The sequence below is a fragment of the Filicampus tigris genome, chromosome 1 (assembly GCF_054856515.1).
Source record: "Filicampus tigris isolate MCC_2025a chromosome 1, RoL_Ftig_1.0, whole genome shotgun sequence".
NCBI classification, from domain to species: Eukaryota; Metazoa; Chordata; class Actinopteri; order Syngnathiformes; family Syngnathidae; genus Filicampus; species Filicampus tigris.
In genome coordinates this window covers 30,608,801-30,636,338 of record NC_141217.1, presented here as the reverse complement: position 1 = coordinate 30,636,338, position 27,538 = coordinate 30,608,801, and the positions used below count along the sequence as shown (strand labels likewise).

General features: G+C 42.3%; 1 protein-coding gene across 1 annotated transcript; it reads right to left on the bottom strand.

The window, feature by feature from the left end:
* Positions 1 to 1,425: 1,425 nt before the first annotated feature.
* Positions 1,426 to 26,006, bottom strand: jph2 (junctophilin 2). Its single transcript, XM_086031450.1, has 6 exons — positions 23,605 to 26,006; positions 20,049 to 20,865; positions 8,558 to 8,676; positions 3,230 to 4,080; positions 1,949 to 2,049; positions 1,426 to 1,872 (listed from the first exon to the last, which is right to left on the bottom strand). Exons 1-5 carry the CDS (start codon positions 23,981 to 23,983, stop codon positions 1,969 to 1,971), a joined length of 2,247 nt encoding a protein of 748 aa, XP_085887576.1. The 5' UTR covers positions 23,984 to 26,006; the 3' UTR covers positions 1,426 to 1,872; positions 1,949 to 1,968.
* Positions 26,007 to 27,538: the final 1,532 nt, after the last annotated feature.

Below are 27,538 nucleotides of genomic sequence, written 5' to 3'. Positions count from 1 at the left end.
TAATCTATTCTGAATGCTGATGCAGTTTGTGTCAATCTGGTACATACGGTGTCTTCATGCTTATAAGATGATAAGATGAACTCATTTGGCTACAAACTGCACATCAGGCGCTTGGATGAGAGCTGCGGAAAACAATGTGAGCACTTTTTTTTTTTTTTTTTTTTTTTTTTTTTTTTTTTTTAGACTTTATGTAGGAAACTGACTGCTAAACGCTCACAGGCTAACATGATGCAGTGGTTGTTGACAGTCAGCTCGCAGTATCCATTTTCTGCTTTCTTCTCCCCCACGGAATACACACAAAAACTCTGTTTAAACCTCCTAAAAGACCATAACGCCACAGGCACATACTGAACGCAATGAGCACAAACACTTAGAAGCTTGCAACTGGCATTCTCTTGTTTGCCTTATAACCCTCTTTCTATGCGGCACAACGGCGGCAAATGCACAGTGAAAACATCACACTTCACAGTGTTCAACACCACAGCCCAAATGCAGATTTTCCAGAATACCATCGCTGAAATGCAACTTGGAAGAGTCTATTTTCAAACAGGCATACAGATACACATATCACTGCTCAGAATACAACCTTGTCAATCATTACAGTTTCTCGAAAACAGATTGATGCATTTGTCGTTGCACGGGCTCATTCCCAAATGTCAAATACAGCAGAAACAACAGGACAACCAACAGGTAACACAAAATACTGTAGAGGGTACCATCTGGCATTTAGCATTATTCATCAATATCTTACAGGTGTCACAAATAATAGATTAATCATCAACTAATCGATCATCAAATTAATTGACTGCTATTTGGATCATTCTTTAGATCCGTTGTTTGACTTAGAATTGCCCAAATCCTCTGGGCAACAGTAAATATTTTCTGATTTCTGTATTCCTTCATGAAAGCAGACTGATTAATCAGATTTTTAAAATTCGTGATGCGGTGTAGTCATGCTAAATTGGCCATTCCAACCAGACTCAGTATTTTGCCAAATCTTCTCTCGTTGCTGCCTGTTAGTTGCAATTTTACTGATGGGTGCCAATTTCCTGTTCCTGCGTGATTCATGTATTTTTGCCTTGTTTTCTGTGAGTGAAAAAAAAAATCAACAAAACCCCAATTCACCCGAACTACAAACTGAAAGAACTCCGTGCACCTGAAGGATAAACTGATCCCCACTGGTACTCAGATGATTGGTTTTGTCTAGTTGGAGCCGTGGTCCAACCTTATCAAACACGGCTCTATTGAAATGTTCTCAACATTAAGAGTGATTTCTTTTGTGTTGGCCAAGGCAGCATCCAGGAAACAAGTACTAGGCAAAGTATCACAGTCTGAAGTGTTGGGTCAAAGGTTGACCTGCTGTTTAGGACAATTTGGGAATGAGAAAATGTTGGTGAATAGGCACAGTGAAAGGAATATTCCAACTAAAAATCAATCTATTGTCTTTAATAAAACAAAACAAAAACATTGTGATGATTTCATAGGTCTTGATTTGGTGTTGTGAGAGCAAGCTTGGGTGGTAGTTAAGTGTTCATTTAAAGCTTTTTTTATGTTGACACACTCGGGCATTCCAAGTTGAATATAGACTTCTTCAGTGCATTTGACGTGCCTCCAGTGGTAGCACCGCCACACTCGGCCATCCCGCCCTCCCCCACAGAAACATCATACTGAGTCATTTCAGCCATTCAGTGTCCTTCAGCTTCTCAGTTGTCTGCAGCCTGACAGAAGCTCACACAGACACGCCGACAGACACCCCGGGAGGAGGAGCTGCTGCTGTTCACACGAGGCTTCTGATTTCCCTCCACGTCTCTTTGAGCTCTGGTCCAAACTGGGGCGCAGGCAGGCCATCTCGCAAACAGCGCTGATGTTGACCTGTGGCAAGAAAAGCTCTCTTTTCGGCCCTTCCCCATGTTAGACCCACGATTCATTGGAAAGGTGCTTGCCGTACCTGAGGTGGCGACAAACGCCTCATGACAAAATGTGCACGAAGAGAATGGCCAGTCCGATGTTGAGCAGGATGACCATGCAGATCATGATGGTGTTGGGGCTCTTGAGAAGGGAAGAACATGTGAGTGCAGGGACATTGGTCGAACACTTTCAAAATGTTTCTCTTCAAACCGAGTGACAGGTCCGTGATGTACTTCCACTCTCGGTAATGTCTCGGTAAAGTTCCTAAAACCACTGGTTGTTACTTTGAGCTGGATTGAGTTGCTAAAATAGCGAGATTAGCTTCTACTTTTTTCCTAAAGATGTCGCCCTCAATGTGTAGTGGAAGCAAAAGGAGGGCGTTTGTACAAGTGCAGGGGAGGAAGTTTGTTGTTACTCAGCACAAAAGGTTAAGTAGCAGTTTCAGAATAGACACTTTTTAGTCACAAAGGCCATAGTCATTGTTTGAATGAAGTGTGATTTCTCGCTTATGTGACGACCCTAATCAGCTTCAAATGCACACAAATATTCTCACATGGGATCTCCCTGGTCTCAGAATGCTGCAGACACAGTTTATCATATGAGGACCTAGCTTAGGTTGTTAATGTCAAGTATTTTTCTCTTGTTCTGTCGATCTTGCAAATATGGCTATGGCCATCACTGCATCCGTGTTTTTTCTGTTTTATGGAACTTTAAAATTGACTCATTTTTCTTGTGTGTTGTTATGCCCTGTTGAGAGGAGCAGGAAGTTAAACTAATTTCCCGATCACTGGCTAGATGGAGAAGTACGTCATGGACCTGATGCATGCAGTCCATTCACTGTTTTCATGCTTTTCCTATTCTGCACTAAAATGACACAGAATGCCTGGTTAATAGGAAAGTAGTAATCGGTGTGAAGAAGTATGTATTGTGTACGTGATACATCTCAACTGTGAGACTGAAGATCTCTGTCAGGGAGGGGCTAAGCCTAGCCATGTTCTTCGCGGAAGTTACAAAGTCTTCACCGCATGTATTTGGTTGTGTTCTGCTGTTGGGCGGCACTCGACTTTTTCGATATTTGCCCCAGGGCTCGGTCCCTCTCCTCTACGAATAGTGGGGCTTTACTGTACATAGTTTGTCTGATTAGCAATACACCGTATGTGACATTGGCCTTCAAGAGGGCCTAATGAGAGACTGCAACCAACTTGAGGATGATTGATTTGCCAACCCAAAAGATGTAAATGCTGTCAATGACAAAAGTCTTAAGGGTGTGAAACAGGCTCAAGTCTGAATACAACAACTATTTGAGCATCGTCTGTCTTACCTCCTGCTCCAAAGACTCTGCAGTCACTTCATTAGTTGAATTCAACATTGGCGCCTTCAGTCGGGCTTCTGCTTTAGGATCCGCTTTCACGGCAGGTTTGACACTGTTGGTTTTGGCTTCTGCAGGCTTGGCTAGTGTCTTAGGTTCATGGTTGGCTGCAGGCTTTGGGGATGGAGCAGGGCTGGCTTGTCGTTTTGGTGGCAGTTTGGTTTCCGCTTTGACGGAAGGCCTGCTCGCCTCCCACAACCGCTCTCGATCGTGGACGGTCGGAACTCTTTCGAGCCTGAGGTCGTTGGCTTTCGAATTGGGAGTTACAGGTCTGGGACTGGGACTGGGGCGCAGCTTTTCCTCGTCGTCCGCGGCAATAAAGCTGTTTCTTGCAGATTGGGGTGCGGACGCCGTGTCTGGAGTATTCATCTCTGCATCAAATTTCTGCAAGGGTTTGATCTCCAAATCAGACCCCTGCTCGTTCTTGGTGCTGTGGCGGCTTGGGGTTCGAGAAAGGCTGCGACCGCTAGCGCCCTCTGGTCCAGTGGGAACAGGCAGAGGGAGGGAAGGTGTGGTGGGCCTGCTGTTGGGTTTAATGCTCCCTTTACTAGCTTTTTTGTCGTTCGAGTTGCCAGGACCCAGAAGTTTGGGGTCCTCCTTGACCAAGATGCCTGGACTCGGGGAGGGGGTGCGGACTGGGGAGGAGCCAGGCATGAGGCTGTCTATTTCGTTCACAATTGGGCTTTCAGGCGGCGTCGGCGCTGGCTGCTCCTCGGCCAACAGTGGCTCATGAATGACGATATCTGTGTTCTCGCTTCCCTCCCCAACGTCCGGCATCACTCTCTTCTTCAGATACTCTGGACCTGTGCAGGATCAGTTGAATAAAAGTGTTAAAAAAAACACAATAGTTTATAATACCCAGTCACCATAAATCCCCTTTACACACACATAGGGAACAATTCTACAAAAAAGAAGCTTCAGTCTGTTTAATGCCCAGTTGAAGTTTACTGTCAAACCAAACTTCAAACAAAGAAAATTACATGTCGTGTATTTAAAGCAATGCTATCGACATGTTAATGAATAACACAGATGTGGCAGTGTTATATTGTATTAGACAACATACAGTATGTTTGAATACAAACACATGTAGACAGGCAATATATAAAACTCACAGGCATATATTCTTTATCCTCTGTGACAAACAACTAATAGTGTTACATCATACCAAGTCACTTAAGCCTGGTTCACACGTCAATATTTTAAAATTGTCGATAGACTTCTAAAACCTGAAAGACCTCACACATGATCATAAAAAAAATCGCGGGTTTTGAACATACAGTGTGTGGCGTGCAGCCGGTACGGTAAAATCAACACATCGCACACGAACCGAACTCACTCATGAATATCGCATGGTCAGACAGGATATCTAAGAAAAAAAAGCTCTTGAGATTAAACATGACTTCAGAGTAAACAAACATGGCGGACGAAGAGGAGGCAGTGGCGATAGTTTGTGGTTTGTTTTTAGCTGAAAAAGGCGGCATAAAAAGAAAAGGTGTTGGTCAAAGGCAAAAAGACAGTACAAGCTCGGACTTTCTGTTGCACCATGACTGATTTTGGATTTGTGGTAAATTTTGCCATTCATCTACTTGTTAGAGAACAACAAGTTGTGCAAAGAGATTTGAAACATTGAACAGTTGGACAAGTGCATTTGAAAAAAAGTTAACAGAGCGTCAAATTAATTTCACCTGGAAACACTGTACTGCATTTTAGGTTCATCCTGATATTCACGCAAAAGCCCAATATCTCCAAATTTTTGTGAGTAGTGCATGATATGTAAAACTTATTCATTTCAATTCTATTCTATTCTATAATATGTTTGAACGTGGCAAATGATAAAGCATTCTGGGGCCACCATTTAGTAAAGAGACTGTGGACACTCTTTGGTTCTTCACCAGACAAGTGGATCGAATATTACGCCAATGTCTGCCTGTCTCTTCTAGAATTATCTTCAAAATTCCGTTTTCGATCCTTGAAACTTATTAGTGTTTTGGCCAGCTCGCTATCAACACATCCCTGCAGTGGACGCCAATGCGTGGATCCAAACGCAAACTGTCAGCCACAATTCCGCTCAATACTAACGTCACATTTGCAAAGGCTTTCCTATGGGGGAGCTATTTCCAGTGGAAAATATTTCTGATTGAAAGTAGTGAAAATATTAGTTGAATTGAATGATCAGATGGGCCAGTGTCCTCCACTACCTTTTCTTTTAAAGGCGACATGAGATTTTTCCTCAAATGACTGTAGTTCTTATGTGTCTTAATTAAAACGGTGTGACATGCTTCGGTCAAAATAGCCCAGGGATCAAGAATAACAGCACAATTATCACACTCTCTAACAGCCCTATTCCAAGCAATTGAGCCACTGCTCACCTCCGTACAGGAGTAGCTATGGCTTAGTGTTAAGGCCCTGATACACCAAAACCACGTTCACCAACAGTGACAGACGCTTACAACAGGCTTATAAAAACGTAAACAATGCATTCGGCTATATTCTTTGCTCACGATGAACTCCCACACGAAATAAACCCTCACGTTCTTGACACAGTATTGTGAAATACTTACATTGTCAACCCTCGCTCTTGTACTTGTAAGATTAATAAGGCAGCGAAGGCGTGCTCACTGTTTATCCGCATTTGTCACGTCCCGTTGGTGCGGGTTACGACACTACGACGGTGGCCACTACACCAATCAGACGGCGCTTAAAGGCGCCACGACGCTTCACGGTCTTCGGGGCCTTTACCCTGATGACCACTGAGTGTGAGTCCTGGGAGAAACATGGCTGCCGGAGATCGTAAATGATTTGAAGTGGAGTTGGCAGTCAACATCTAGGTCAGAGTTTTTCATGCCGTAGTGACTATCTTAGTCACTGTTACAAGCTGTTTGACATGGCTTAAGGCTTTGACATGATTGTGGTTCTCTGTAGTCTGGCTTTCACTTGTGAGCTAAGAAAATGTAACGTCTTTGCTCACGTATGTCATGGATGGAGAAACTGGAGTGTGAGGGTGGTTTTAAATTAAAAGAAAACTAGGCCACATCCTATATCATAGTACGATCAAAATCTGAGACTCTATCTGATAAAGACGACTCATGAAAAAACGTACTTGGTCGCGTAATTTCTCTACGGGTGAGCAGGCAAGGCACTCATGAGAATGAAATTATTACAATTGAAACAGGTTTTAAAACAATTCCCCTTTAAATCGCGTCTGCCAGGATGTAAAACCTTTCAATATTCATTCAGTATTTTCCTATATCTGATATACAATTAGGGTTCTGTAAGATATTGCCGGAAGCAATTGGCGCAAAAAGTGTATATAAAAAAAACATACGGGAACAAATTAATTCCTGCATGTGTTGTCCCTTGCTAAGAATGTACAGACAGACTCAGCGAGGCATTTGTATAATTGGACTGAGCCAACTAAGAGATTTTTGCTTCTTTCTGTGTGTAATTTTGTTTTCACGCTGACTGACATTCATACAGGAGGGAAAAAAAGCGAGACCTGAAAAAAAGGACACTCCTTTATTTGTATGGACGTATTTGCATGCATTTCTAGACAGGCAGTGAAAGTGATATGATCCCTCAGCCCAAATAAGATGTTCCTTCTTTTAGACATTCAAATGTGATGACCTCGGCAGCGAGCCTCAGCAGAGGATCCGCCAGGCCAAGCCGCAGCACAGCGACGAACCTAGCGCCGAGAAGTTCATTTGTCAGCTGCAAATGACACATGAACTCATATTTGTGCTCGCATTAGCATTCCTTTTGCATGGACCTCCGTTTGCCTTTTATTGATATGGTCACATAGTGGGACAGGAAGGGGAAATGCCAAAGCAGAATTAAGGTTTCAAGATAAGCTCTCATTCAAGGGCTACGGTTTCAAGTGAGGGCTTTAAAGTAGGCTTCCAGTTTTGAACTTATTGACTAGCAGCCGTTTTCAAAGCAGAGTTCCTCATATTGCCAGCCGCTTTTGAGTATTTTGACTGATCTTTCAAGAACCACAGAATATTGTGTTCTGTGACAATATAAGCACCAAACCTACCAAAAGAAAGAGTAGACTCTCCTTTCACCAGAAAAAAAACTGTTTGTTTCTCGCTTTTTGCTGTTCTTTAGTATTCAGCAGTTTTTGGCAATTCACCCAAAACACCAGTTTCTGATTTAAGAAAACAAACATGTCAAACAGAACGGTGACTTTGAGAGCAATATTTTTTGCTTTATCTTGAAACTACAAAAAAGCAAAAACAAGACGAAGCGACGTTGACTTTTTACTTCTCAGTGACTCCATGAACTGCATCATCTTTTCTCACAATCGCAACACTCTTTCTGCTAGCTACCGCAACAACGACTGTTTGTACAGTTAACATATACAGAAACCCCGTTCGAGTGTTAGGTGCCCAAACTTGTTCGACTTCCAACGTGCTCGCAATTCTCTCCCCCATAATTGACGTGACTGGCCAAAATACTGTATATCAATCTTTTCTTCTACTCAAAAGCTGTGCCGAACACAAATCCAAAGCGATGCTACACCTCCATCTACAGGGATCGGTTAATCGTTACAGTAGTTCACAAACCTGAATTTCCCAAACACGCTGTGTACGTACGTACTTGGCAACTCTCATTTTTGATGGCAGTAAATGCTCCAGTTGACGAATAGAAACATCCATGGCAGTGAATGAGTTAATTAAGTTTTCAAGAAAGGTTTAGGACTTCACGTCATGTTCTGGGCAGTATTTCCGGCCGACCAACGTGGTCCCAGAGCATCCCTCGTCTGCAACACCCAATTGGTGTCGAGAACATCATTGTCATGTGACACTCAGGTGCTGCACAAGCAGACACGTCGCCAAATAAAGAATAATATCTAATAAAAACAACAGACACACACGCACTGCGTGGTGATCGGTGAAATAAAAACAATATGGAGCGCATCATTACATCTGAGGGACCGAAAGGTATACAGCACCGTGTTATATTTTATTTGTTTGGCTGCCCATCAGGATTGGGGCACCTGCGTGTGACGTGGTACCGGTAAAGTCTGTTCTCAATGCAGAATTAGGGTTTCAAGATAAGCTCTCATTCAAGGGCTAGGGTTTCAAGTGAGTGCTTTAAAGTAGGCTTTAAAGTCCGTTCTCGATGCCGTTTTCCTGACTCGGACCGACCGGGCAGGTCTGAAATATAGACAGGAAGTCATAGACGGACTAAAGCATAGATGAATGCTCAGCTCTGCGAATTAGTGTTTCAAGATGGGAACATTAAAAGCAGTGTCATAGTGTGATGATGCTGCCTACTGACCTGGCTGGTAGAAGGAAGGCGAAAGCTCTTTGACCACCAGCCTGGCGATGCTGGACTCGCTGTTGGAGGCTTGAGCGGCCTGGTCGGCTCCCTCTGACTTGGCCTTGGCGTGGGTAGACCTGAAGGGGCCACATTAAGCATGTTTTCGCAGTGCGTATTCATCAGAGACATTCGCTCTTCATCAGAGATGGGAAATTCAGGTCCAGAAGGTAAAAACCCTGCCACACTTTGGCTTTTGTCACAGGTGCTTCTACTCAACCGACAGGTAAACAAACTCAGTTGATTAGCTTAAGCCAAACTGTGGCAGGGTTTTAACTTTCTGGACCTCGATTTCCCATCTCTGCTCTTCATCATTGCTGAGAACAACGACGGACAAAAAGGAAGACTCGACTATGGCACTTTAGTTACATGACATAACTTACGCTTAACAGCTGGATAGTGAACATTGGAGGCTCCTTGTGATATGTTATGACCTCACATTGTGCTGAAAATAGCCTACTAAGGTGTAGGTTGCTTGGTACTCCCCACTGGAACAATCAGACACTCCTTGTGAGACGAGAGTGTTCCACCTGTCCGCATGTAGTCAGCATGTCTTCTTTTCTCTTACTGTGGAGAACACTGTCACACTGTACAGTATATGACCATATAGCCAGCTATAGCCAGCTCTTTCCAAGCCAATGGTACAGTAAATCAGAAGTCCTAGTAACACACCCCTTACAGTGGACAGCTATTGAAAAGTTTTTCTACAGTATTTTGGGGGCTAGACTGCCATGTCTAAAAAGTCAGGTTGAGTTTATCTCGTGTTCCCTTCCTGTATTATTTTGTAATCATCTCTTCCCTCATATCAGACAAGGTTGTTATAGTCTTAAGGCAGGAGTTTTCAATCCTGTTCCTCGAGGGCCGGTGTCCTGCCTGTTTGCCATCTCTCCCTGCTACAGATATTCACCAAAGGTATGCAGAAGCTGGATAACGATCCTGATCATTTGATTCAGGTGTGTGTTACAGCAGGGGCATGCCTGTTTCTATTTATAGTTTTGTTTTTTGTTTCTATTTATAGCGTTTACTTTGTATATATGTAAAAATAACCGTTGTTTTTAGTTTCGTTTTTATTTGGGTTATGTTCGGGTATATGTGTGTATTTATGAATAACCCACCTTCGTATTAAAGTAGAACATGATTTCTAATACTTTATAGTGAACAAGGGGTAGGACTCGACAAGTTTTTTACTTCTTCCTACTCCCCTTGAACAGATAAACTTTACTGAATTAAGATAAGTACTGATCCTTTATTTTGATTTTGTTATTCTTCATGTCTTTCATGTTGTGTTTATATGTTCAATAAATCAATCAATTTCGAGAAACTTGCTCTTTGCCTGTGTTTCTTGATTGTCTTTCCCATTCTGATTGTCTTCACCTGTTCCCTATTACTGTTTGTGTAGTCAGAGCTGGGTATTTTACTAGAAATTTGCGGTCTGTTTATCGCCTTCCACGTGCAGCCGGAGTACCCTTCTGCCGTTCCATTAATCCGCCTTTTTGTCCAGCCAGAACAAATAGTAATCGCCAATATGCCGGTCTGCCTATCATGGCCGCACTGTAAGGATATCCTTTTAGGACCTTTTTGTACTTTTTAGGACCTCGTCCACGGGCCAACGGGAAACGAAAGCCTCGTTGCATCTCCTTTTAGGGTCTTCTTGCTTTTTGTACCTTTTAGGACCTTTGAGGACCTCGGCCACAGCCAATGGGAAACAGAAGCCTCGCCGCAGCCATTGAAGCCTCACCGCAAAAATAGACGATTACATAGATGGAAAAAATGGGCTTCCGACTATGCTTGATCAATTTTTTAGTTTCCCGTCTATCGTTTATCGCCTACAAAATGCTTACACTTGCTCAGTCTGTCTACATGCTATGAATAAAACATACACGGTATATATAAAAAAAAATGTACACTGTACAACTGGTTTTAATACTTCTCAACAGGAATTCAAACCACAAATAGACTTTGGGAGTTGGCACGTTGGCAAACAAAGCATCTTAGATTTATTTAATTAGAGTTGTGAGGCATCTAACTTTAGAAGCGGTATTATGCACTGCGCTTACTGTAATTCAAAGTCTGCGGACTGTTAAACAGTACCTGTATTATCAAAATGTTTTTAAAATACATATATTTACATTTTCACTACACAATACTTTGCATGGTGTTTAAATAACTTGCACACAAATAATAAACAAAACAAAAAACCCAAAAGAAAACTAACATTAAAACTAAGAAAAAAATAAACCAAGACTAAGCGGTTTTAAAAAAGTAAGACTAATAATTACTAACAAAGCTGCCCTGAAAACTAATTAAAACTGAAAACGAAATAAAAACTAACTTTAATGAAAATTCCAAAACTATAATAACTGCTGTAGCTCACTACCTCGCCTGTACTAGCATGCACATAAAATAAAAGCACAACCGTCGAAATAAAAGCACCGCCTATTTTACGTATTTCTTCATGGTCACTGTGAGGGCCGATCAGAGACTCTTGGTGGTCCGGATGTGGCCGCCGGGCTGTACTTTGCCGAGCACTGCTCTAAAGGGTTGTATGTGACAAGATGAGGGCTTATCATGTAAGTAACCTTTAGTTTGATGAGGCAAAAATGAGTACGCGCTGCTTTCTTCAAGTCACCCATGTCAAAAGTATTGACTGCCTATTAGTCAAACTTTCATCAAATAAAGAAAAGCTGCTAAACAAATATGATGCAGTAGTAAATATAACCTTCCTGTAATGTTGGGGGATTAATCAATAAACCATCTTTTAGGGGTCATGTCAAATTTTCTTTTTTCTTTTCGTGTCACATTTTAGGAAATCTTCAACTTCAAGCTAGCAACGACCAGAAATGGGATATCCAGGTCCAGTAAGTAAAAACTCTGCCACAGTTTGGCTTTAGCCACAGGTTCCTCTACTCAACCGACAGGTAAACGAGCTAAGTCGAGTAGAAGCACCTGTGGCTAAAGCCGGTTGGGGTTTTACTTTCTGGACCTGAATTTCCCATCTCTGGCAACAACCAACACAGGTTTTTATTGGCTCCCTTGTATCAACTGTATCTAGTTTGTGATATCCTCCAAACAGAAGATGGTGTTTAATAACTGACCAAATGGCAGCCAGCGGCCTCTGCTGGTGCCTTGCCGGTTTTATGATGGCCAAGAAAGAGTGGTGACAGATGGCCACCTCCCACGCAGGCTTCTAGCTCCTCGACGTTACGGGCCTACATTCAGCAATGACAATATAAGGCCAATGACAAATATAAGTACCAATGATTACAGCCTGAGAGCAATGCTCCCATTCTTACAGATTCAATACTAACCATGGAAAGTTATTGAGGACATTTTGGATACCAGCAATGGAAATGTACAGTATCCGGATGATTGTTCTTATCATTGTGTTACTATTTTGCCACTTAACAAGTGAATTATTCGCTTTGCTTCTTATGGATGACTTCAAGATCCCCTGGCTTGCTTTCTACCTGCGGCAAAAGGCATCTGAATGCCACTGCACCCCATTGATATTCACCAAAGAGAACCCGGTCACCGTCAAAGCCTTCTCGCCAGCTGGTGCATAAATACCAACAAACCAACACACATAGCGGAGCGGCCACAGTGTGAGCGCACACAGTTTTAAGGCATTGTTAAGAAAAACACACGTATTTCACAAATGGGCTGTCAAGCTGTCAAAATGCAGGATGGCCTGCGTTGGTACATGTAAACAACCAGCACCTCCAGGAATTTAAACAGCAGTCGGCAGCGATGCTAAATTGACACCCACATCTGAACCTTATAAATGCTGTAGCGTGCCTTACTAAGAAGCCTTTTTGCACACAACAATGTAGTGGTGAGACTGATGACATTCTAGTTTGTTGCACAAATTTCAAAGTTGAGTGTTTAACATCTTTTGTAACACATCACACATGGAGCAGGTCAAAGACCACACTCCTCATTTATTAATATATAGACTAAGCCTCAAGTGCACGCCAACTGAACTCTTACAAGAGGAAGTCAACCCAAACCCCATATTTTTTTCAAGAATTTGTTCTATGCAGGCTCACTAGTTGAAACAAGGCATTCTGATGAATATTGCATAGGGGGCAGCCATTTTGTTACTTCTGTCGACTGAAAATGACATCACAGTTGCTCATGGCTCAGCTTCAGAAAACAGGTGAGCTGTGATTGGGCGTTACCGGAGCCCTGAGTAGTTGTGATGTCATTTTCAGTCGACAGATGTGACAAAATGGCCACCCCAAAAGATACCTAAAAACGGGTGGATTTTGCTATATTCCATAAATGCAATATTAATTAGAATGTCCTGTTTTAACTAGTGGGCCTGCATTAGAACTTATTATTGATAAAAACAGGTTTGGGTTGACTTCCACTTTAATCCTTTTTTTTAACATCTACAGAAAGCTGCGGCTGTAGGTTTATATTGTGAGAATATAAATGTGTTGTTTTTTAAAAGACTAGGATTTGTTTTCCTGTAAACACATAGAGGGATCAGTACACTGTTTGTATAGTAGTTTTGTGTTATCCATTGTTCTTGTGGCTTTCTCAATATGCGTTTACATGTTTAAAGAACTTAAAAAAAAAAAAATTAAGTGCCATAAATAACGCTATAAAAACATGGCTAGGGACTACAAAGTATATAAACTGGTTATTTCCGTATTGCAGATTTTACTTATTGTGACAGTGGTCTGGAACATAACCTTGACTTTACTATTCTACTGTTTCATAGCATACCAGAACATGCTATACTACCTATACTACCATATCAGTACCAATATTATATGTATTGTATCATACCTTACTCCTCTATATCAGTGTTTTTCAAACTGTGTGCTGAGATATTGTCAGGTGTGCCGTGGGAAATTATCTAATTTGTGTGCCTGTGCGGTCTAGCGCCTGGCAGCATAATCATGTCTTTACTACTTTGTAGTACTCTTCCATACCAGCAGGTGGCAGCAGCAGCAGCAGGTAGCCAATTGTCTTTGTTTGGAGACAAGCGAATTAGTGACGCATGTTTATCCAAACAGGCCCATGTTTGAGTAAGTATCAACATGAAACATTATAGAATACTTTTTTATTTGTGTTTATTTAATTACTATTCAAGAGGTTATAATATAACATCATTCTTCAATGTTAAAAAATGCTTATAGAAACACTTATATTGTTAAAATAAGCTTCTTTTTTTTTTCACAATTTCAGATGCTGGTGTGCCGTAGGATTTTTTCAATTAAATAAATGTTCCCTGACCCAAAAAAGTGTGAAAAACACTGCTCTATATCATACTATACACAGCACCGGTACTGTGATGCAGTATATTGCACAGTACTATTCTGTGTAATATTGTATGCCTGCGGAAGTCCACGCTATTAATTCAAACTGTGCTATGCTATACTACGTTATACTTATGTATTATGCAAATGTCATGGGTTATCTATATTTTGTCCTTCTTCCTGTTGATGGTGAGGTATTCTGTCATTGTAGCATGTGCCACTGGATCTGTGTGAAGGGTCCTATTTAACTGTTTGCCAAGTGTTAGCGGGTAGTGCCAAAGCGAAAGAGTGACTTAGTTTCTATAAAAAGATAACTACCTGCTGTACAACTGACCCTGGCAAAGTACGACCCGGGGGCCAAATCCGGCCCACCCACAGTCTTTGACTGGCCCTCACAGTGAACACCAAGTCAAACTAAAACGTAAAGTATGCATTGCTCTTATTTTGAAATATGTGCTTTTATTTTATTTGCACAGCTGTGGAAAGCTAGTGCGAGCAAGGTAGCAAGCGCAAGCTACGACTTTTCTGCAGTGTTGCCAAGTTAGTGACATTTTTGCTATTATATTAAGTGACTTTTTCCAGCTACAATTTTTCCAAAAATGAGACTAGCAAAAGTGACAACAGTTGACCCAATGTTAGCAATGTTCTTATTTCTTGTACGGTGGAGTGAAGAAGGCCAAGAAGATTTGGCCTGATAATCCATCCTTCCATTTTCAACACACGGAAGGCGGACTACACTCTGAACCGGTCGTCAGTCAGTCGTAGGGCACACATGGAGACGAACAACCATTCACACCGTCACTGAGTGGAAACCGGTCCCACGCTGCCCGCACACAAGTCAAGCGAGTGTATCACGACACCACCAGCGACTCTGGCCTGATAATATTGTACACAAATCTACAATTATACTGTACCTATCGTCTCTGTCAAAACTATTATACTTCCTACTTTTTTGTAGTCCTGACTTGGAACAGCAAATATTAAGTGGTGGTTGGTGCACAAAATTGTTATCATTTTAAGTGTTAACATATGATTATAATGACCATTTATAATTTGTATTTCCCAGTCATAACAATACATACCATATCTACACAGGTAGTCATTTATTGAAGCAAGACAATACGCTTTTTTTTTTGTGTGCTAAAAACACTAAAAATAGTATCCAAAATGTTGAGGTTAGCATTGGCTTGGCCCTCATGTGGCCCCTTTGCAAAATTAATTGTCCACCCCTGCTCTAGAACATAACTAAATGCGTTTGCCAAATGGAATATTGTATATATCCAGTGTGAATTTAACCCTCATTGTTCCAGCATTGCTTTGAGGTTAGTTGCAATGTCTCTCATTACCCCACATCAGCATTCTCAATTCAACCTTCCAAAAATAGACATAGATTTCGCATAAGCTCACAAATCTTTTCTGTTGCCAAATGTTACAACCGACTAATGGTTGACCAGCATAAATTGCATAGATCAGCAGTACACCATAAGCCAGGCCGCACAAGTAAGGCCGTGTGGGGTATGTTTATACTCGACTCATTTGTCACCTGAGCACTTGCTTATGAGGTGTGTCATATTTATATCCATGGAACCATTTGACACCACAACTGACGCAAGATGGACATACTTCTGCGACCTGTAATTGTTAGCAACAGACAAAGCTTACAGCGGGTGATGAAATGAGCTGCTGTTGGCCGTAAAGTTGTGCGCCTACAGTAAATGCCTGTCGATTTTCCCACCACGACAGAAAGACGCTTTAGTTGTGTGCTAAAAAAAAAAAACGGGGCCACTACACTTGAGCTTAAGAACAGTTTGGGTGTGTATCTGTGACGAGGCAGGAAAATAGCGGGAGGGTGGAGGATAATCAGCTGTTGCATTCCCCTGTGATTGTGATACAGCAAGAGTGTGCCTGTCCTTATTTAGTCAGGGTTCCTCCGTAACAACAGGGCCCCCGAGTGTGCGTCATTTACAGCCCGTCCTGACACACAAGACCCCTCCAGACGTCCCGTCTGCCAGCACACACGACAGAACAATGTCCATGCAGCGTCTGAACGTTAGCGAGGCTGTAACGCGGTTGGGGAGGACAAGTCTGTCTCTCCGGGCAGAGATCATGTTGGACATGTATTTTTAACCCGTCTCCACTGACACCAGATTAGATCAAAGAATGAGGAAACCTGAACAGATGTGTCATCCCCCCTTACACAACGGCATATTTCAATGCTAAAGAGTTTGTAGGTTCACACAACAGAAGAAATGGTGAACAATTCTGATGTACACTCGCAAATCATCCTATTGAAATGAATGGGAGTGTCCAAAGGGGGAAAAAAAAAAAAAACAAACAAAAAAAAAAAATATATATATATATATATATATATATATATATATATACTATTTTTTGTAAATGATTATGAAATTATGTTTGAATTTGTGTTTTGCTGTGTTTTTAATTTTATTGAATATCAAGAATGACATAATTGTGGTTGTCATTGATCAAGATATGATCTTCATATTATTCAGTTTGTCATTTTACGTGAATATACGATGTGCTGGGATAGGAGGATTATGCTCAGTGAGAGTAAAATTCAGGTGTACCCTGATTTTTCCAGGCCCACCCATTAGCCATGTTCTGGCTCCGCCCCTGCCAAAGACAAAGGTATGTTGTTTTAAAAATACTCAACATGTAATTCTTTGGGGCAGCACGGTGGTCGACCGGTTAGCACGTCCGCCTCACAGTTCAGAGGTTGTGGGTTTGATTCGAGTTTGCATGTTCTCCCCGTGCCTGCGTGGGTTTTCTCCGGGTACTCCGGTTTCCTCCCACATTCCAAAAACATGCATGGTAGGTTAATTGATCACTCTAAATTGCCCCTAGGTGTCATTGTGCGTGTGTATGTTTGTTTGTCTCTGTGTGCCCTGCGATTGGCTGGCAACCATTTCAGGGTGTCCCCCGCCTACTGCCCAATGACAGCTGGGATAGGCTCCAGCACGCCCCGCGACACTTGTGAAGCTACGCGGGTAGGATAGTGGATGGATGAATGGATGTAATGCTTTGTTTTCTGTTTCGTTTTAGAGTAAACATCAATTGGGAGTGGCAATAACCAGCTTGAAGCTTCTTTTTTGAAGCCCCCGCCTTCCCAATTCAGTGCTCCGGACTACAGGCTGATTTGAAAAAATGGGCGTGTCTTACGGTTATCATGCAAATCTACAGGTTTCGCGTTACAGCCAAGAGGACTATCAGCGCTTACATTCTTCCCGATAAACCGAGTGTGGCAGGGGAGACAAAAGAAGAGACCTGATAATGAGCCAAACTTGTTTTGTGAGGAAAATGGTCGTGGCAAAAAACAAAGGCAGGAAATTCTGTTTTCCAGGTGAGTGGCAAGCGCGAGTTCACCTGGCTGAGAGAAATTCAATAAACTACTAATTCTGCTGTCCATGTCCACAACATGCGGGGAACACGAAATTTGCTGAAAATACTGGCACGGCCAGCCTAAACATTAACTTTACATTTGCAGAATAAAAAGTAAATTTAAAACATTGGAGTTTCTGAATTTACTGTAAGTATTTATCAATAATATCATGAAAATGACCGGCTAGGCGAATATTTAGTTTGCAAGTCGATTTACCAGAGCTTGGCATTTTACCAAAAATGTGCGGTCTGGTTATCGCCTACAGCTGGTGTACCCTTCCGCCGTCCGTTTATCCCCCATTTTGTTCAGCCGGACGAAATAGTAATCGGCTGCAGGCTGGTCCATCCATCATTTTAAATGGGCTTCCGTTAGTGTTCCCGTCTAACAACTACGACAAACTACCACTAGCACCAACCCATCTCCTTGTAGGACATTTATGGACCTTTGAGGACCTTGGGGCGAGACTTCCGTTTCCAGTTGGCTGCGGCCAAGGAAGCCCCGCCGCGGCCAGTGAAGCCTCACCGCAAAAATAGATGATAGACTATTATATAGATGGAACAAATTAGCTTCCAACTATGCTTAGTCTGACTATTTGTTTAAGTTTCCCATCTATCGTTAATCGCCGACAAAATGGGCATCCGTCATAGGCGGATAGACGGACCGGTCCATCACATAGGCGGAATGCCCAGTTCTATGATTTATTTTTATGCATATTGTAATATCTCACTTTTATTAAACCATAAAACAATAGTGTAATGGTCAAGAAATAAGCAGACTGCTACAAAGATAGGAAGAGGGAGAGAATAAAGGAGAGAGGGGATATTTTTTAAGAGGCTCGCTCGCTCCATTCACTTAGTGTACCTGGTGGGGACCTACATCGCTCAGGTGCAGAGTATTTTGGTGACAGAGACTGCACACTTTGCTATTTCATCCACATCTAACATGAAATATATGAAATTATAAATATGGGTAAGTATTGTTGTAAAACACAATATCCTCTATACTGGCGCCAACATTCAACCGCCATTGCCTGACCAGAAGCCAGGAAAATGTTTTTGTGTGCTGTTTGTAAAAAGAGATGTGTACGCTGACGTATGGGCGTAACATTGGTGATGACATGATGTAGCATTTGTTAGGCTCTCTGCCAGTGTGAAGACAAGGTGATGTTTGTAGGTGCACATGTGGAACCAAATTGAGCACTGGCATAAACAGTTGGTAAAGGCCTAGATAGACCAATCGGAAGGCCTAAAAAGACCAATCCGACATCGGCCAACTGTGACTGACGCTTACCCCCTGTGGCGTCGGGCCGACTGTCACCACGTGGTGTTGGAAAAATACACCGCAACGACAGACAGCGACGCCGACTATTAAAGTACCTTCTGCGCATGTGTGAGATGTAATACCATTCCATACCATCGGCGGCAGTCACTATTCACTATTCCTCATGGTTAAAAAAAGCCAACCGGAAAGCTATTGGCTGGGGGCGGATTATAAGACCATAAACAATGTATTCAGCTATATTTTTCGCTCACGATGAACTTCCACGTGAAGCAAACCCTCACGCTCTTGACACAGTATCGTGAAATGCTTACATTGTCAATCTTTGCTCTTGTACTTGTAAGAAGATCAAGGCAGCAAAGGCTTTGTTTATTTGTCGCATTTGTCACTTCCTATTCTTGCCCCGTGCGCTGATTCGCGAGCTAACAGCCAATCAGAGTGACCAAATGTCACGATTCACGTCGCCGATTCGACATGCTGAAACGCCCACCAGACGCTTCCTGAGGGGGTCCGATGTTACGACGGTGTTCTCTACATCAATCAGACATCAGCAATCGGACACCAGGATGCTTACCGATGTCGGATTGGTGTATCAAGGCCTTAAGTCGGCAGTGTCCAGACATAGTCAGTGGCTTCTAAAAGCACCAATCCAATCCACACTCTTCTATAACTCCTGTCAAGTGCTTATACTTGAAGGGAAATATTTGGAGTTCTCTGTGCTGGGACGGTAGTCTGCAGTTTGTCAGTGGAAGTCATACGGCTGTAAACAATAGGATCATTTCAGGTGCAGAAGATTAGAACACCTTGTACGGTCACAGATGGAGTGCAAAAAATAATGAGGTGTATTTCATAAGAAACACAGATTAGTTTGATCAAATACCAAAGTTTTCCTTCATGTAAACCTCAAGTATTCCTTCCAGACATAACTTGTCACAACTAATGCATTGTCCCTTCTCATGTACGTAGTCCAAAAAGGAGCTCCCCTACCTATTGAAAACCGCTGTCTTTAGGCAAACAGCAGGTACTGTACATGTTTAGGATGTGTATCATGAAGAATGACGGGTTTACCTCATGTGTTCAAACATCCTGCAGGGCTGCTAATGTGAGATGATCGACCATGACAACTTCAAGTACAAGCTCAGATGGAGAGTATTCATAAAAAGCAAAACAGTCAACCCCTAAAACCACGGCTTTCCAAAATATTTTTGTCCTTTTTCTGTGCGCCACCAAGGGCTTGGCTGAACTAGTAATTTCTGTCAAGGAGGTATGTTGGAGTGATTAATCGCAACTCTTTAAATCTCTGTATGTCGGAGAGGACCTTTCTGATACGCCTTGTATGTTTTTGTTCTACTCAGTGGCTATTCAAAACAACATCGCTCTCATTATAGCTTGCCAATTGGTATTTTTACTGGTTGCAAAGGCAAGACTCCAGCATCTTTGCACTTGCGGCGCATGGTGTCTACATCAAATCATCTGTAAGTCATACCTGTAAGGGGTTTGTTCTTACCTGGAAGCAGCAATCTCTGCCTTCTGCTTGCCGATGGCGGCGGCCCGCTGAGCGCCTTCCACGGCCCGCTCCACTTTCTGCTTGATCTTGGTTCCTTTCAGTTGGATCACTCTCTTCTTCACAGCCTTCACCAGCATGTTGTTCATGTACTTGCCCTCTTCTCTGCCGCCCTCGGCGAAGGTGGTGCAACCATAGCCGTGTCTTTGGTTGTTCAGCCACTCGCCTTCATACTTAAGGCCACTGGACCTTTCGCTTATTCCATATCCTGAGCGCTTGTCGTTCTTCCATTCGCCCATGTAGACTTCTGTGGTAGTGGCGTCGATGTCTGCCTCGACAGGGGGGAAGTCTTCTGCGCCAGCCAGGCTCTCGTCCCCCATGCTGATGGTGGAGTTGGTGTCGCTGGCGTTGGAGCTCAACGCTGATTCCGTCCTCAGGAAGCTGATCTTGCTCTTCTGGCTGGCCAACGAAGTGCTCGAGTCGGATTTCTTCAGCTTGCCCAGCAGGGAGCTCCTGCGAAACAGACCTTTCTTCTTGGGTTTGACTGATTCGGGGTCCACCTGGAGAGTAAGGGCAAAGCCTCCCCGCGATGGTCCCAGTTGGGCCGGGTTGGCAACAGGAGTCTCCTCACCGGACACACTTGTGGTGGTGATGATGGGGATGTCTTGCTGCAGGACTGTGCCATTGCTGTGCTCGCTGCGTAGGGAGGTCAGCGAAGTCCGGAGAGGAGAACGAACGACAGCTGCCATGCCGTATGGGACGCTCTGACGGACACCATAGCCGTGCCGCATGCCGCCCGTGAACTGACCCTGGAAAGTGCCTGAAAATACAGTATACAATTCAAAGTGTTCATTATAAACTGCAGGAATCCCCTAAATTAGATTAGATGTGAGGTCTAATAAACTAAGCCCTAATCAAGCAGATGGAAGAGTGGGAGTAAGCGCTAGAATGCCTCTGGTTCGATTCCAATTTGCAGCCTCTTAAAAACAGCAAGTATTTCGGGCCAGTCTAATTTTTGCTGAAGATTATTCAATATCATAACCTTTTTACACCAGAAACGCTGTAGGTTTATTTTGTAATGTACATCTTTGGGCATGATTCGATTGTGAGATGTTTATTCAGTTTGTTAGTTTGGAAGCAATGGGATTACTTTACTTCGATCGGTAGCTACACTGTAGCAATTTTTTTATGTTATCAATAGCTCTCTCATAATACATTACCGGTATGTATGGTTAAATGTGCTTGTATTATTATAAAAGTGTGTTTAAAGACCTGGCTTTATTCATGTACGATAGATGCTGGATTGCTGTACCTTGCACCTGAATTTGAACTGTCAGCTAATGGTTTTCTAACATGTGTGCTGACCAGAAGGGGCTCAGTAAGTACTGTAGCTCCAGCATCCTGTTACCATTGGGCTAACATTAGTTGGCCTACTTTTATCACTTTGGTAGCCTGTTGTGTTTGTGGAAGCAACCGCTGGAAGTGTAGCTGCTGCTAGTGATCACTTCTGTCTTTCGGCAGCATATCGGCCAGCTCTAACAATCCTTTAACCTCTGTCCAATTGGAAGTGTCTTAACTGACAATATTGTTGTGATTTTTCAAGCTGTCTGAGCCTCGCAATGCCGAAATATGTCGACTCATTTCATTGTGCCAACAACCTATGAGAAGTCAACTGATTGTTAGCTCTCATGGTAAAATGGACATGCGTGGATTAGTGATAGCAAGGCGGCCGAGAGGCTTTGGGCTATTATTACACGCATACATTTGGTGCCACCCCCCAACACCCACAGCTGACGAGTCAGCTGTGGAGGGAGGGGAAAAGAAACTGCTGTTTTATTGTTGTCTGTTATTTCCCACATACTCATACTGTGTAAGTGCATATCAAATAAAGTCGTGGAAATGATAACTTTCTGAAAGGTCTTTAACGCAAGATGATACAATAGCTACGAGACAGAATACAAATGAGATAAATTTGCCCATCCATTCATTCTCAGAACCGTTTATAGTCAGTAAGGTCGCGGGCAGATGAATGTGTAATGTAGACAATATTACTACTATTACAATGCCATATTACTTTGGGTTTAATGACTAGGTTACAAAAGACCAACTAAAAAGAATTGTAGACCCTTGAAATATCATATGGTAACATAACACCTCATGGAATGATGGCTTTATTATCGCGCTTACTTCGCACGTGACATTTGAATCCATACATCCATTCTTGGGAAATCCTTTTCAGGGTAGCAAGGAGCCGAAGCCGATCCCAATTGACTACACCCTGGATTGGTCGCCAGTGAATGACAGAGGCAGACAACCATTCACATTCACATTCACATTATCCCCGAATCCACATTTGTTTTATTTTGTTGTGTTAATTGAGGATCTAGATCAGGGGTGTCCATATTTTTGCTTCCAAGGGCCACACACAAACAAAATCGAAGGATGCAAGGGCCATTTCGACGTTCTTCACCTTTAATTTATTTACACTAGCAGGCTAAAACCAATCCAGAAGTGAAGGTAAAGATATGCTCAGTGTTGCTATATTTGTCCTATATACCGTATTATTATTTATATGTATGTATTTATTTATAAAACAGTTGGCTGATAAAGAGAAATCTCATGGGCTTTTCTGTATGTTTACCCACTAAAGAAGATCCGCTCCTTTACTGATCGGCAGCAGAATCACATCTTCACATTCACCACTTAAAGAAAACTGCACTAAGATAACCTCGACTGGGAGCAGAAAGTGAAAAGACAATTGTGATTCAAACATTTTGCTGTCGTAACCGATTTCTTTTTAAAGGCATAATGACTAGAAAATGTTGTATTTCTATATGTTTACTTTCGATGCGTTTTCAAGTCTCAAAAAGCTCTATCGTTAGCATAATAACATAAATGCCCAAATCATTTTTAACTTACTGTGACAATAGCAGTAAAAAAATTACAATGTGCTTGCAAATTGTGTGCTTTTTTTTTTTCATTCTGTAAGTGGGTACACCAGGGGTGCCCAAGTCCGGTACTTGTGATCCCCTATCCAGCCTGTTTTAGATGTATCCCTATGGCAACACCTTCAAATCATCAGGATCGTTATCAGGCTTTTGCAAACCTTGCTGATGAGCTGATCATTTGAATCAGGTGTGTTGAAATGGGGATGCACCTAAAACAGGCCAGATAGGAGCTCTTGAGGACCGGAAATGGGCACCCCTGGTGTAGATTCTCATTCATTCAGGTTGTGGTAATCTGCAAAGATAGAATCGAGGCAATGCGACTCTTCTTGATGTTGAATTTGTTGTGTTTTTTTTTTTTTTCTTGTTTACCAAAAACGTTCAAAAAAGATTAAGGCACTTATGCTACCAAGCTAATAACATGAAATAATTAATTACTGATTTACTAGTATTAGTACTAATAGAAGGCGTGGACCATGTTTATTTTTGAATGTCACAAAATAACAGACAGTGTGCCGCCAGTGGCCCCCGCGGCATAGTTTGAACACTGCTGATCTTGATTCTTTTGCTGTGTGAGAACAAATGAAACGCCGCGATCAATCTGCAGATCTTACCTCCATCAGCGTAGGTTTCAGTTCCGTAGCCGTCCTGAAGTCCATTGTTCCACGTTCCCTCATATTTGGCCCCGCTGCCGACACTGACGCGGATGCCGTACCTCCCCTTGAAGCCGTGTGTCCATTCCCCTCTGTAAATCCAGTGGCCTTTGGTTTCAACCCCCAGACCGTGACGCTTGCCCTGCGACCAGTAGCCCTCGTAGGTGTTCCCACTGGGCCAGGTGTAGACCCCCACCACCTCGAAGCCGTAGTTCCACGATCCCGAGAACTCGCCCTGGCCTTTGGGGCCGGTGCAGATGCCGTGGCCGTGCGCCTTGCCGCCCTCCCAGCCGCCGCAGTATGCGCCGCCGTCATCGAATTCAAAGCGACCTCCGCTCATGTCGGAGAGTGACGCTTTGGAGCCCTGTAGCCTGGCTAAAGATTAAAACCCCCCTTCGGACCCACTCCGCTTTCCCCTGACATCAAAACTGCTTGGAGATATCCCGGGCGCTCAACTTGACTGGGCCTCCTCTTGGTCTTTGTGGGTTCCTCAGCGTGTCCATGAAGATCCGGAAAGAAACTTCTCCTCCACTTCAAGTGTTTTCAATTTAGAGCTGAACTGGAATTGTATCGAGTGAGTTTTGCGGTGGTTTCCCGACAAGCCGGAGGTCTCTCATGGCTTTCCGGGTGGCCACGGAGAAGAGCCCCTGTCTCCCTGTCCCTGCCACCCAGCGGTGTGTCTCCTGACTCGCCCCCGCTAGGGGAAACATTTGAGCACACCTAACAAGGCGAACACGGACACACACACACACCCCTACGTACACGCACACACCATTCCAAAAATACAACCCAATCCTTACTGCGCTGCCTGCAAGGAGCCATGCCAGAGTCTTCCTCTTTGGGACAGAGCCGCATGCCTTTGTCGACTCAACTTTGAGAACACTTCTTTCCACCCTGGCTGGCAAACATGAAGAGTTTGAAACAGCACTCAACTCCATTTGGGTGAATTGATATTTCAGATTTGTGTAAGCAATTAAGAGGCTAATTTAGATCAAATCTATAATTTAAAAGGTCTGACAAAGAGGTCTGTCATTTAATCACAAAACTACACGACTCCAAGAAAGTGTCAGTTCAAAAACGCCAACATTTTCACCAAACTTTAATATAATATTGAAATAGTATATTTTGTAAGTAAAAATTAGTAACAGCTACAATCTCTTGAACTAACCGTGAATGTTAACTTCAGTGAACACGTACTCGTAAACCTTCAAAGGGCGTGTAAAATCACATTCAGGTTGATGCTACCTTCAAGATCCTGTCGACTAACAGAGGCGGAGGCTCCCTCGTACAATTTGCCGACCTGAAAACTACCGTAATGCTGGCTTTTCCAAAATAGATCAGTCTCATTGTTCAAATGTTGCAAACGTACTACTTGGCCTACTTTGAAAACCCTAACTCTAAGTAGGGTTTTATGATCAGTCAGGGTTTCAAAGTAGGGTTTCAAAGTAGACACAGGGTTTCAAGAAGGGTTCGGATTTCAAACTATGATTGTAAAGCAAAGTAGGGTTTTAAACTAGTGTTAGGTTTTCAAAGTATGGTTTTAAAGTAGGACTAGGGTTTCAAAGTAAGTTTAAGGTTTCAAACAAGAGTTAGGGTTTCAAAGTAGGGGTTTTAAAGTGGGACTAGATTTTCAAAGTAGAGTTTCAAAGAAGAACTATGGTTTCAAAGTAGGGTTTAAAATTAGGGTTAGGGTTTCAAAGTAGGGTTTTAAAGAAGAGGTTTAATTTAGGGTTAAGGGTTTAAAGTAGGAATAGGGTTTCAAATCAGGGTTTTATAATAGTATTAGGTTTCAAAGTAGGGTTTCTAAGTAGGGTTAGGAGTTCAAATTAGAGTTTCAAAGTGGGTTTAGGGTTTCACATTAGGGTTGGGAGTTCAAATTAGAATTTCAAAGTGGGTTTAGGGTTTCACATTCGGGTTGGGATTTCAAATTAGGGTTTCAAAGTGGGCTTGGGGTTTTAAAATAGTGTTTCAAACTAGCCATTAGGGTTTTAAAGTAGCGTTAGGGTTTCAAAGTAAGGTTTAAAATTAGGGTTAGTGTTTCAAAGTAGGGTTTTAAAGAAGAGGTTTAATCTAGGGTTAAGGATTTAAAGTAGGAATAGGGTTTCAAATCAGGGTTTTAAAATAGTATTAGGTTTCAAAGTAGGGTTTGTAAGTAGGGTTAGGAGTTCAAATTAGAGTTTCAAAGTGGGTTTAGGGTTTCACATTGGGGTTGGGAGTTCAAATTAGGGTTTCAAAGTGGGCTTGGGGTTTTAAAATAGTGTTTCAAACTAGCCATTAGGGTTTTAAAGTAGCGTTAGGGTTTCAAAGTAAGGTTTAAAATTAGGGTTAGTGTTTCAAAGTAGGGTTTTAAAGAAGAGGTTTAATCTAGGGTTAAGGATTTAAAGTATGAATAGGGTTTCAAATCAGGGTTTTAAAATAGTATTAGGTTTCAAAGTAGGGTTTCTAAGTAGGGTTAGGAGTTCAAATTAGAGTTTCAAAGTGGGTTTAGGGTTTCACATTGGGGTTGGGATTACAAATTAGGGTTTCAAAGTGGGCTTGGGGTTTTAAAATAGTGTTTCAAACTAGCCATTAGGGTTTTAAAGTAGCGTTAGGGTTTCAAAGTAGGGTTTAAAATTAGGGTTAGAGTTTCAAAGTAGGGTTTTAAAGAAGAGGTTTAATCTAGGGTTAAGGATTTAAAGTAGGAATAGGGTTTCAAATCAGGGTTTTAAAATAGTATTAGGTTTCAAAGTAGGGTTTCTAAGTAGGGTTAGGAGGTCAAATTAGGGTTTCAAAGTGGTCCATGGTTAACAGTCAAGGCAATCTGGGTCGCGTTTCCGTCAGCGAAACGGGCATCCGTCAATGATGGACTATGAGGTCCGTTCGCACTTAACCAGGTTAGTTATGATTACACCGACAGACAAAAATTCACTGTGCTTAGTCCGTCATTTTTTATTTTTTATTTTTTATTTTTTTTAAAGCCGAAGTCAACCCAAGCATATTTTTTTTCAAGAATATGTTCTTTGCAGGCCCACTAGTTGAAACAACGCATTTTGATAAATATGTGTGGATGTTGTGTTTGTGGAATAAGAGTTAATCCACCCGTTTTTATGCATCTTTTGGGGTTGCCATTTTGTCACATCTGTCAGAGCCCTAAGCATCTGTGATGTAATTTTCAGTCGATAGAAGTGACAAAATGGCTGCCCCCTGAGATGGCTGAAAACGGGTGGATTTTGCTGCTTAACTCATATTCCACAAACGCAATATTAATCAGAATGCCTTGTCTCAACTAGTAGGCCTCCATAGAACATCATCTTTCAGTTTCCCGTCAATTGTCTAACGTCAGCAAAACGGGCGTCCGTCATTGACGGGCAGCCGTACCGGTCCGCGGTCAGATGGACCGCTGGTTAAAACAAACACTAACACAAAATACACATTTGGGGCAGACATAAAAATGTACAGTCACTTCGCAATATCAAGTGACAACTGAACTGTGCAAATGATATTGAGTGACAGTAATTCAGTAGTCGCCAACATTTTTGAAAAATCATTTATTTTAGCATTTTTTGGTTGTTTTAAAGAAAAACTACTCAACTGAACTTTATTGAAAGAGCACTTTAAAACAATCATTGTTGCATAGAAAGTGCTGTACTGGGCTCAAAATCAGTCATACAATAACAAACCATTATATAATTTGGTTTGTCTCTGATATGTTGTTTTTCCTTAGTCGTGGTCTTTTCCTAAAAATCTAATTTGAGGATAGGGCTATGGAGATCTATTTTCATTTATTTTCTAATGTACTACCCTTGTCTGACACAACGTGTTTTTTGTTTGTTTGTTTTATTTTTAGGGGTATACTGCAACTCGAATCCCCTTTTGAAATGTTTCTTTTTGAATTGTCTCTCTCTCCGGCTGTCCG